At 38.3% G+C, this 11620-nt stretch overlaps 1 protein-coding gene across 2 annotated transcripts; it reads left to right on the top strand.

Moving 5' to 3' along the window:
* Window positions 1–74: 74 nt before the first annotated feature.
* Window positions 75–11416, top strand: LOC146365700 (transmembrane protein 87A-like). Of its 2 annotated transcripts, none has more exons than XM_084915150.1 (20): window positions 75–267; window positions 1588–1645; window positions 2095–2192; window positions 3657–3773; window positions 3992–4039; window positions 4128–4169; window positions 4418–4544; window positions 4624–4685; window positions 4855–5038; window positions 5148–5247; window positions 5371–5464; window positions 7153–7226; window positions 7366–7472; window positions 8157–8215; window positions 8308–8411; window positions 8508–8584; window positions 9040–9101; window positions 9185–9237; window positions 9421–9451; window positions 9576–11416. In XM_084915150.1, exons 1-20 carry the CDS (start codon window positions 151–153, stop codon window positions 9615–9617), a joined length of 1656 nt encoding a protein of 551 aa, XP_084771276.1. In that variant the 5' UTR covers window positions 75–150; the 3' UTR covers window positions 9618–11416. The 2 variants fall into 2 exon arrangements, with proteins under 2 accessions (XP_084771276.1, XP_084771275.1); XM_084915149.1 differs by having other exon boundaries at window positions 76–267; window positions 9037–9101.
* The last annotated feature ends 204 nt before the right edge of the window (window positions 11417–11620 follow it).

Here is an 11620-nt window from a genome sequence, read left to right as displayed (position 1 = left end):
GCCTGCCCCTCTGTCAGGCATATATAGAAGTAGATGGTTTCCGCTCTCACTGTATTCGGTGTTATGTTGCACTCTTGTGGCGACCGCGGTAACTACAGGGAGAACAACCCGGAGCTGGATGCGGACACGAGCCTGGCTGACCTGGAGTAGATGCACAAAAAGATGTCATATGATCAGGTGCATTGGTTGTGTTTGCTGTTTTTTGTCTTGGTTTTCCGTCCTGGGACAGCGGCAGAGGTTTCCGTATGGAGCATGGACATCAACTCGGTCAGTGTCTTTAACATATGTGTCTTTACCATTATTACATAGTCTCTAAGCTAAGTCTTCCATGGTAGCTGTTAGCCGAAGAAGCTAACTAGCCCCTTCTTTCCTCTGTAATATCTACCTGGCACAAACACTGTCGTTTTGCTTTGACAGCTCTTGTTTGGATAGTCTGACACGACAAGTCGCTTATTCGCTTATTACCCCGCTTTTAAACCACAGATTTTCGTTTCATTAACGCTACTATTTCTGTCTGGACATTCAAAAGGTGATATTTTTCTCAGTTCCATTGTGTAAAAGCAGGTGGTGTCATGTTACAGCTTCGTTTGCATCTGTGTTACACAAGAAAAGTAATTCTAGTTTAGAAATTGATGGCTCAGCCGGTGATATTACCTCACTAAATTCAAGGTGAGCTAAAGGTGCTCCCGCGTGACGTGGATAGGCGATGATATGTGGAAAAAAACATGTGTTGCATCATGTTATAGAAGCTTAGGTAGATATAGTGGTGTCTTGGTATTTCTTCATATGTTGCTCTGGGTCCAGACCGTTTCTGTTCCAAGGAGCCAAACTGTCATTTTTTAAGTGGTGTTAAGTAATAGTTTTTCACGCTATCTGGAGGGCTTCAAAGGTGTTTAGGACATTGCCTACTTTTTAAAAACTAATTTTCCTTTGGTTCAAATCATCATAAATGTGTAAGGAGGAGATATAACAGTGAGTGTCTACAGCCATATGTAAAACACAGTGGAGGCAAATGACATTGGTACACTCAGCGATGGATGGGCCTCCCCAAAGAAGAGCTTTGGAAGAAGCCTGGAGAACTATCCCTGAAGACTACTTAAAGATAGAAAGTTTCTCTTAGAGAGTATAGATTATGTTAAAGAATAAATATGTTCAGACCAAATATTGATTGATTAGTATTGTGCACACTTCTGTTTTTCCCTTATATGCTGTATTTCCATGTATGTTTGCATGTGTCAGTAAACCGCTGTACCTATTTTGTACTATATAATTTTAATATGACAGCTATTTTTTTTGAAAACATAATTCAGGAAAAGATTATTAAAATTGTGCTATCATATAATTTGTCTAGCACAGCAGCTGCAGCACCATTGTTCCCAGTACTCAGCACTGTATGCATCACACATGAGCAGATGGTGGTCCATAAAGCCATGTCTTTATGTGTAAATTGTACATTCTTTCTGAGCACAGTTCAAAGGAATCTGCAGAATTTGCACATACAGTGATCGCTGATGAGCTGCTTCGGTACCTGATACTGGCATAAGAGCAAAAACAGCAGCTGACTGATATGTCTCTGTTGGGTTTCAGACGCAGGATGCCGTTTTTCGGAAGACCCTGTATGCCAACACCACCATCTTCATGAAGTGTAAGTAGCCTACGTTCTCTAAGGTGTAGATGGCCAGGACTGTGGATGTGAGGATTCACACATAACTGCTGACTGGATGGCATTGTTGTGCTGTGATTTACATCCCCCACAGCGTGTTTATGGCTCTAACTGGTATCCAGACATTGCAGATAAGTTGGATGCCCTGCAGCCTTCAAACAGAATATCTAGAGACTAAAAGCAAAATGTCAGTGTTTAAAATGATGAATACTCTTTGAAAGAGTCTTATCTCCACCGTACAGATTGTACTGTGGTATAAATTTCTCTTCTTTGTATGGTGCTGTTTGTAGAACTGATTGCTGGCATTCCTCTAAGGAAAATTAGACACTGACCTAGAATAGAACCTGGAATACTTTGAACTCACATTTGCTTGTCTGAATTAGCTAGTGGATTCTAAGTGTTGATATGTTCTTCTTTCTTCTATTTTTCAGTCCAGGGTGACTCAAGGCGGTGTAACAAAAGCTTCGCCTTCAACATCAGCTGGTACCTGCGCTCCTCTGTTTGCTATAATGAGGTCTTTAACACACCAGTGAGTATACACCAGTGAGTCTTTGAGTAAAGAAAACAAAGATATACTTTGGATAAATTTGGGTTTATCAACTTTTTTCAGGATTTAGATATATTGTGCATCAACTGTTTGTCACTCAGAGCAGCTGCTGTTTCCTTCCTGAAGCGATTTCTTGGCCTTGGCCTCAACTTCCATCTGGCTCCTTGTCCAAGGGCTTCTCAGGCTCAGCTGCAGTTTGCTTTGTTGCTGTCAGACTTTAAGTGAGGGTCACAAACAAGGATACGTGGAGGTCACCTGTAGCACAAAGAAGACTTTGAAGTCAGATTTGATTTGAAAGGTTTGGTTCCTTTCAAGCTTGAACGTCTCTTCCAAGACAAATGCAAAGCTGGAAGGAAAGTAGTGCAAGTCCAAAGCAGTTTTACACCAGGAAGGAAATTCACTGCAATAAACAAACTTTACATTTTTCATTTCATCCATCCATTTTCTGGGCCACCTCCTCCAGCTCCTTGAAGGGGGACACAGAGGCATTCATCCAGCAGAGAGATGTAATATCTCTCTATGTCCTGGATCTTCCTCTCAGTATAATATCCCTGAAACACCTCATCTGGCTTCTTTTAATGTGGAGTGATAGCTGCTCCAACCTGAGCCCCTCCTGAATGACTGAGCTCATTCCCTGTGAAGGAAGCTTATTTCCCACGTTTGTGTCTGCCATCTAATTTACCCAGAGTTCATAGCCAAATGTCTTGGCAGGAATGTAGACCAACAGCATTGGTTTTACGTTTCACGCCAATAGAGCAACTGCAAAAAGCACAGACAAAATCCTGAGACCACCAAACCCTCCACCCTTTACCGCTTCTCTGCGCCTAGAAGTGCTGTTCATTTAAGCTGAAAAGAATTGGCTTTACATCCATCCATCTTCTGTTTATCTAGTTCAGGTTTGTGGTGGGCTGGAGCCTAATCATACACCCTGACCCAGTTGCAAATCTATCACAAGGCACTTCAAATTTTTATTAAATAAAAAAGATCTAAATGAAATGAATACCTTCAGATTTAGTCAGTTTTACTTTGTGGGTTTGATGTGAAGCATGAACACACTTCTGTTTTGTAAGAGAAAAAATAAACCCTGTTTGTGATTTGGATGTTTGGATCTACTCTTCTTACAAAAAAAATGTATTTACTATCTGAAATACTTTGGGCCCTTGAAATTAGGTTCCACTTACTTGCCTGTGTTTGCACTATTCACTGAGTCCTGTGAAGGCTGGTGCTTTTGTCTTTGTGATTCAGCATTATTCAGCTGGTGTGTAAAATATTGTCATATGCATATTAATGGTCATTTTTATATGGTGTCAAATATTTAGCAAAATGTGTTGAAATACAGTAAACTCAGTTACTGCTGTGATTGTCAAGTATCATTGCAATAACATCCTGTCTGTTCATTATAATAAACATAACATAAAGTACATGTTATAACACACTGTTTTGCAGGACAACAAAGCAAGGAACATGTTTGGCATGGAGCACATGCTGAAAGATGGCTGGAGTGGCTTCTACAGTCAGGGCTACATGTACTTTGACAACTGCTCCTCTCTCTTGTTACCAAAGGTCAGTGACAACAATACCGTCCTAGATCACTGTAGATGGCACATAAACTCATTTATTATGTGTGTGTAATAGTCCAGTTTCTGTGCAGCAGTTATCCAATACTGATGTAAGTCCGTTTTTAAACATGTGAAACTGCTCTTTCAGAGATTTCCTGCATACACTATATTATATATCCATATCTATTCATGTGTATTTGTTTACTTTGGCCTTTGTTTTAGGTCTATTATCCAGACTTCAACCCTTATCAGCCACTGACTAGCCCAAAGGTGGGTGATCGACACTGATCTTTAGACACTTATTGTAATTTTTCATTGTTCTTATCAGAATAGCCCTAAAACTACTTTTTTCTCTTAGAGTGACCCATCCAATCAGAGCTTCTTTTGGTCTGAAAAACCGGTAAGACATTACAACAGTGAATAAACGTTATATTTTACATTTTTTGAGGAAAGTTTTCATCCTTTCTGGGGGTTTTATATTCCAGTTCTCATGGGAACAAGTGTAATAATGATAATTCTTTATTGTCATTATACCAAAAGTACAACAAAATTATATGCTGTCTCGTTCAATGCAAAGAAATAAATCCATAAAAAGTATAAGAAATTGCTTCATTCATCAGATTTAAAAGTCTAAATCTTCTTTTTTAGGATATCAGTGCAGTGGCCAAAGCTTGGGAAGACAGTCCTTATCTGTTCATAGTGAAGGTGCAGCCTTTGTTTCGTGGCGCTGACGATGAAGCTGAGGGAGGAGAGCAGTCCAGCTTTACTTTTTCAAGTGAGAAACAACCATTTTGCATAAAGAGCTTTAGAATCATATTTCTTTAAACAATAACATACCTTTCTTTATTTCCCAGTGAAAGTGGAGATGAAAGGTCCACATGAGTACTCCTCTCCAGCAGACTGGCCTCTCATGATGGTATAAATCCTCATTTTCTGTAATATTTAATTGGTATATCTAGGAGTAAAGGGAGTTGATGAATTCAGACATGTAAAATCTTTCACCATAGCACTGGAACCTGAGTGTATAGCTTACTTATTATCGATGACAAAGCTGAGACTGTCTCCCACTCTTGCACCCATCACAGTTCTTCATGGTCATGTGCATTGTTTATGTGCTGTTTGGGGCTCTCTGGCTCTTCTGGTGCGCCTGTTATTGGAGGGATCTGCTGCGGATCCAGTTCTGGATTGGTGCCGTCATTATCCTCGGCATGCTGGAGAAAGCGGTTTTCTACTCTGAATACCAAAGCATCCATTACAAAGGAGACTACGGTTGGCAGATTTTCCACGCTCTCTTGTTTGTAGTATAAGTTTGTTTGGTTTTGGTTTTTCCTTTTCATATTTTGGCATCTGTTTTTCTCTTTGTATTATTTTTTTGCAGTGCTAGGGGCTGTGATTTTTGCAGAGTTGCTCTCTGCACTCAAAAGATCTCTGGCTCGAATCCTGGTCCTCATTGTAAGCCTTGGCTATGGCATAGTCAAGTGAGTTGATTCCTTTAAAGGTTACCTGATTGAATATAGTCTCTAGTGGATAACCCACTGCTGTTACTTGTTTTAAACAAGCTCTTAGTATTAATGCACTGTTTTATTCTCCCTTCTGCTTAGGCCCAGGTTGGGCACCACCGTACATCGGCTAGTAGCTGTTGGAATTTTTTACCTTCTCTTCTCCTCAGTAGAAGGTGTGCTGCGAGTAACCGGTGTAAGTGTCTAATATTGATAAGAAGCAGATGCAAGTCTTTATCTTGCAGTCATCCTTAAGAATAAAAATCAGTTGTTAGCTAAATATTTATTGTGTGGCAGCTTTAAAAACCAAGACTACAAAGTACTTTTTATACAAGGATTATAAGAACAGTCATATATATTCTTTTTTTCTTTTTTTAAATAAATAAATTATGCCCTTAATAAATAAAATACATTTGAACAAAGGCTGATTTAAAATGTCCCTTGAAGGCATACTCTCTGCTGATTAGGACACCCTTTATACTTCACTTCTAGGACCACATATTAAGTTTCAGTGGCCTCACATTAACTTTATTCAGGCAAGTGAAATGAACCCACTGCATTTCAGTTAGTGCACATTATTTGTTGCAGCCTCTGGAGGGTGATTGAAGCTGATGGCTGTGATGTATTTTTGCATAAAAATCTGGCCCGGTGCAGCAGGGAAGGCGCTCTCTATATATAAATTTGATTTGAGTGCAGGAGACCATAGAGAGGGAAGGTTACACAGGGATTCTGTCTCTGGGAGGCAGACAAGTGATCATGATAGAGAATGACAAATTTGATCCATGAGTAATTTTTCGAAAGAAGCTAAAGACACAGCAGCGAGTTCAGCAAACGCAATTTAAACGTGAGATAAGAAAGACAGCAAGGAGAATGAAATAATGAAGTTGATTAGAATGTGTTTTGTAATCTTAACACAAGCTCGTGTTTACCCAACACTTTCATAGCATGTACACGTCACCTTTCTTCTTTTGTGCTCGAGGTGATCATATTTAAATAAGATGCCGGAGTGCCAAATCCTCACCTAAGGGTTGCAAACTTGTGCAGCAGTCTGTATCCCCAGGCATAGATACTTCCTAAGTTTCACTTGCCAGAGCACAGACTTCTTGAATGAGCTGTTAGTACAGTTAACCATGCAGAAAACCACATTAAACACGTAATTAAATGCTCTGAAAGGCACCATAAATACCACTACAGTTGAGTGTTTGAGTTCAGTGACTGTCAATTAACACAGTTGAAGCCTAGCAGAAAGTGTCAGCTACATCTGGTGTCAGATAAAGCTGCCACACCCATAATAATGCACGACTCAGGTGAAACAGGTGAGTTATAAAAAGAGCATTTTCACATGAGTTTAGTCAGAACTTCATAGCTATGAAACAGAAATTCCTTCACTAGTAGTGACGTAATTGCTGCAGGATGGAGATTTCACTGCAAAAATCACATAGGTGCTCACTAACCAGAGTACCAGCAGCTCAGTTGAGTTCCTTATTGCAAAGAGATGTCCTGCAGACAAATTTGGCTTATCGCTACAGACTGATTCAAATTGATTGCCTTGTGTTGGATGTCTGACGGCATTTATATACAAATTTTCACTGATCTGAGTGTTTACGGTCAGTCTGGTCACGCCAACAAAACTTTTTGCAATCATTCTCCAGGAGCAAAAAGATTCTACCAAATCACTGGGCTACAGCAGATCTTTTCTTTTGAAAGGAGATTGACTAGTTTTTGGAGTCAGCCTCAAGTGGACATTAAAGGAACTACACTGCTGGTTTAATTCTTTAGTTCTAGAGGTAGCTGCTTGATTCACAGTCACTCTTTGCTCTGTTTTGTGCTCTAAGTTTTAGACAGATCTTCTTCTGAAATGTCTCTGTTGTCATCTTCTTACAGGGCTTCTACGGGACTGTTGCCCTTGTGGCTAATCTCAGCCTTTCCCTCATTGACTCCTGTGTCATGTGGTGGATATCCTTTAATCAACTAGCCTGATGACTGCTCAGGTGTCACTCCGATTTGTATTATCACAAGCACTGCACATATAGGCATTTGATTGTATTTATTTAGAAGCTGTCCATAGACAGTGTTTTCCTTAATTTGCATTTACATTTTCATCAGCTTGTCTCAAACCACTCGTCTCCTCAAGCTCCGCAGAAATATAGTGAAGCTCTCGTTATATCAGCACTTCACTAAAACGCTCATCTTCTCTGTTGTCGGTGAGTTACAGCTGTACTGGGGTCTGCTTAGCTTCCACGTTTTCATCAGTTAAAAGATTACCGTAAACTATGAAGCCAATTATGAAATAGTAGAAATGTGCTGCACTTGCTCCTCTGTAAGATGTGGTCAGACTTGGAAAATATGTTTTATTGTGGAGGGTGCTGGAAGCTGGTGAGCTAAGCTAAACATGTAAACCTACTTCTGTATAAAGGTAATGAAACTAATATAACTTATAAAAAAATAAGCTAATTTCTCCTAGAAAAACTAGGTTAACATGACATGTTAATGAGTTATAGTGCTAATTGAGGGCTTATTTTGTCTTCATTAGCCTTTTTGTACTTTACTATCAACTCGTGTGAAATCAGGTTTATTGTTTCCCTCTGTTACCAACTTGTATTTAAGCTCCAGGCTCCTGCTTTGTGTTTACTGTGTAGCTGTCAGTGTGGCCAATCTTCATTTAACCCTTTACAAGAAAGGGAATCTGCGTATTTCCATATGTGATAAATATTTTTTGAACACATCTGTTTCATTTAAAAAAAAAAAAACACACATCTCCAGTTTACCAATGCTGTGGCTAGAATTACCTTCAGGTCAGTTTGTTGTTTGTGTGCTGTAGTTTCTGCGAAACATGTGTATTTTGTTTACAGTCATCTAAATCCTTGGTGTTTATTTTGTGTCCACAGCTTCTATCATATTTATCATCTGGACCACCAAGGTCTTCAAGTTGGTCGACTGTCAGAGGGTCAGTTTGCTTTCTCTTTTGGCTGAGTTATATTTATCTTGTACTGGATTTCACTGCTTTTCCCCTGAAATCTATCCTTATCCTTTCCGCAGGGTTGGAGGGACTTGTGGGTAGATGATGCATTCTGGCGCCTGCTCTTCTCCACTATTCTTCTGGTCATCATGGTGCTGCTGCGGCCCTCAGCCAACAATCAGAGGTCAGTGTCAGTATGGAGTTTGGGCCAAAGTACCTCTGTAAGCTTGCGGTTAACGCGATTCATAAAGATTTCAGCCTATGTGGTCTTTCCTTTCAGGTTCTCCCATTCCCCTCTGATTGATGATGATGATGAAGAGGAGGAAGCCAAGGAGCCCATGCTGAACGAAGCCTTTGGTACGACGTGTGAATCCTCTTGTAATTTAAAGCCCCAGACAAGTGTTTGCCATATTAAACAGTGTTTGAAAAAGAAACTGAATGCTCATTTGTGTTACACAGTTAAGTTGCTCAGAAAAATGTTGGTTTTATTTAACTCTAGTGCTGTGTGTTGGGAGAAAAGGTAAAACAGCTTTTGATAAGCTTGGTTGTGGGCTAGTATAACACAAAGATATAAAACGACAGAGATCACAGAAATGTTTTCCAGCAGTTTGTATCTTCTGTTGTATGCTCTAATAAACCCAAATAATCACAATTTTCCTTACATCCTTTACTGACAACCTTCTGTCTGAGCTTTTGTTTAACCCAGTGACACATTCTCAGTCTGTTTGTATAGACGTTAATTGAGAAATTTATAATCATTTAATAGTATCAGAGTAAATGATTTCAACTGCCTTTTCTTGATTTTTCAGAAGGAATGAAGATGAGAGGCGCAAAGCCTGACATTAACGGCTCCCAGAAAATGTTGAGTAAAGAGGTAGGTTGACTTCTGACATTTTCTCTCCTGCGTTATTGTCACGTTTACTTAATTCTGTGTTTCAAAACTGTGCTTTTTGTCAGGATGAAGATCTAAAGTGGGTTGAGGAGAACATTCCTACTACTGTTGCTGATGTGTAAGTAAACTTTTATTTTGGTGAAAAACTGCTACACTAAATGAAATTTGGATGGAAATATGGAAAAGTACTATATTGCTGTTATTCAAGCCATATTCATAGTGTTTGACTTACTCCTGATGTGCGTGGTATATCCATGGCCTCTTTCTCTGTTTTTTTCTTTTCTTTTTCCCCTCCATACAGAGCTCTCCCTGTAATGCTAGATGAGGAAGAAGTAAGGAGCCTTTTTACTTTACACATGCGAGTCCCATGATTCTACTCACACTTTAATCTATTTAAAGTCCTGACCTTTTACTGTGACATCATTTAACAACCACACTGTTGTGTTTTTTTTCCAGGAAATCTTGAAAACCAAGATGGAGAGGTCCAAAATGGAGTAGAAAACGATCTGAGAGTGAAAAGAGAGGAATTCGACTGAGGCAGCAATGAGTGATCTGATTACCAAAAATGTTGGGGGGATGCATATCTGTTCTTTCTTCAGACACTTTTTAAAAAAAACTTTTATTTCACAGGTTTTGGGTAACAGTACAGTAAGCTCTTATATTAACGCCATACTGTGCAACGCGGAGTGACTGGGTCAGCTGCTGATGGCATTCTGGGATTATTCTGGGATAAAATACAAGAAGCAGTTATATAGTATAGCATTTATATTTATAACTATTTTATTTGCTGAACAAAATGAAGGAGAAGCTGATTCTGTTACACAAGGCGCTAGTTATCGGGAGATTTGTGAAAATTTTCTGTTTTTTTGGTTTTTTTGGGTTTTTTTTAAAGACTATTATAAGTATTTAATGAAACATGTGATATCCAGTGCAAGGGATAGATGATCAAAATATATGACAAAAGCTCCACCCACTTCAGACTGCACAGATAACTCCTGGACGGGTCAGAGTTGTAGGAATGTGAGGTCCTTTTTGGAACACAGTCAGGTATGACTCGTGATGCCTGGCCATCATCAAAGCCAAGATATCGGATGATACTACAAACGGAAGATAATGAACATAACTGAAAACATTAAAGTAGTTTCATAATAGGATTATATTTAAGCCATTGCAGCATCTTAATGAACAATAGGTTATCTTCAGTGCTGTGCCATATATGTAAAAAAGATGCGTTGTTACATTACATATTTATTTGATCACACGATTTAATATTTAAATGTGCAAGTAACTCTATTGTACAATTAGCCATTTAGCCAGACAGCTAAAAGCAAATGTTTTAATGCTTAACCATCAAATATGTGTGTTTAATTGTTAACACGTTATTACTGTAGTGTCTGGCTAACTGGGTCATTTTGAATATCAAAATAGTTAAGCCACTGTTAAAATCTGTCATGTTGATACTTGAAGGATATCACCGTCGTCCAGAAAATAAGCCACATCTGTTGATCTGGGAGCATATAATGATAATTATGGAGCTATATCAATGCAAAGAATTAACTGTAATAAAACCGTGTGAGGTGTGCTCATTTTGTAGACACATGCCAGATCATTTCTTCAGGATGTCATCCACACACTGATCAGTTTAAGCGAGTTGAAATTTGACTATATTTAATTGGTTGATAAGCGTAGAAAAAGTAAAAGAAAATCCTGTTTGTAAGCATTTGTAGTAAAATTAAGCCTGCTTTATTTTAATTTTTATGAAAAGTAACGTTTTTTTTATAGTTTTGATTTCATATAATAGATCTAGAAACACTACTTTTTTTTTTTTTACATTGCAGTCACCAAAGTGAACACTTTTTTCTAGCCACTGAATAACGAACCTGGATAGCTGAAAAATATACATGTAATTTAGTGTGTCTATAAAATGTGTTCTCCGACCCCCTCCACCAACAGGTCCAGAGTTTTATTTAGGTCCTCTGTTTACTTTAGTAGCACAGGGGAGTATCATTTCACCATTATTACAGATTTCTCTGACCCTTTCCCAGCTACGCTCAAAAATAGCCTTATCTGGAATAATTCCTCATCTTTGTGTGATCTACTGCAGTATGTGTGGATAATTTTAAAGCTCTGAACTATGTTTTTTTTTTTTCTATTTGTCTAAATCTTATTGACAATATTTTATTTCAGAGAGACACTAAAACCCTGTGTCTGGATTTGAGTCTGCATTGTATTGTGAAGCTGATATTATTGTATGGCTTTTTGCTTATGTCCTGCAAATAAATTTATATTGAAAGATGGTTGAAACGTAAGTTTTGTATAAACTTAGAATTATTTTGTATTTCTAAAAGACACGTTTAAATATATATCACAATTACAACGCGTTCTTTTCTAGAATATTTTATTTAAAAAAAAAAACAAGTAGGAGTGTCCTTTAAATCCTGGAAGTCTAAATTTAAAAAATGTATAATATTTAAGTATTTGTGTCATAAATACTGATTGTT

Source organism: Perissodus microlepis, chromosome 19 (assembly GCF_051167445.1).
Source record: "Perissodus microlepis isolate ML-2025 ecotype Zambia chromosome 19, ASM5116744v1, whole genome shotgun sequence".
NCBI lineage: Eukaryota > Metazoa > Chordata > Actinopteri > Cichliformes > Cichlidae > Perissodus > Perissodus microlepis.
Note: the sequence above shows the minus strand (reverse complement) of the source record. Positions and strands in the feature narration are given on the sequence as shown.

Excerpts from the sequence above, each read along its gene's own strand:
- LOC146365700 (XM_084915149.1), top strand. The coding sequence starts at position 151 with ATGCACAAAAAGATGTCATATGATCAGGTGCATTGGTTGTGTTTGCTG. Across the intron at positions 1,646-2,094 it reads CACCACCATCTTCATGAAGT|TCCAGGGTGACTCAAGGCGG; the intron begins GTAAGTAGCCTA and ends TCTATTTTTCAG. Across the intron at positions 5,248-5,370 it reads CTTGGCTATGGCATAGTCAA|GCCCAGGTTGGGCACCACCG; the intron begins GTGAGTTGATTC and ends CCTTCTGCTTAG.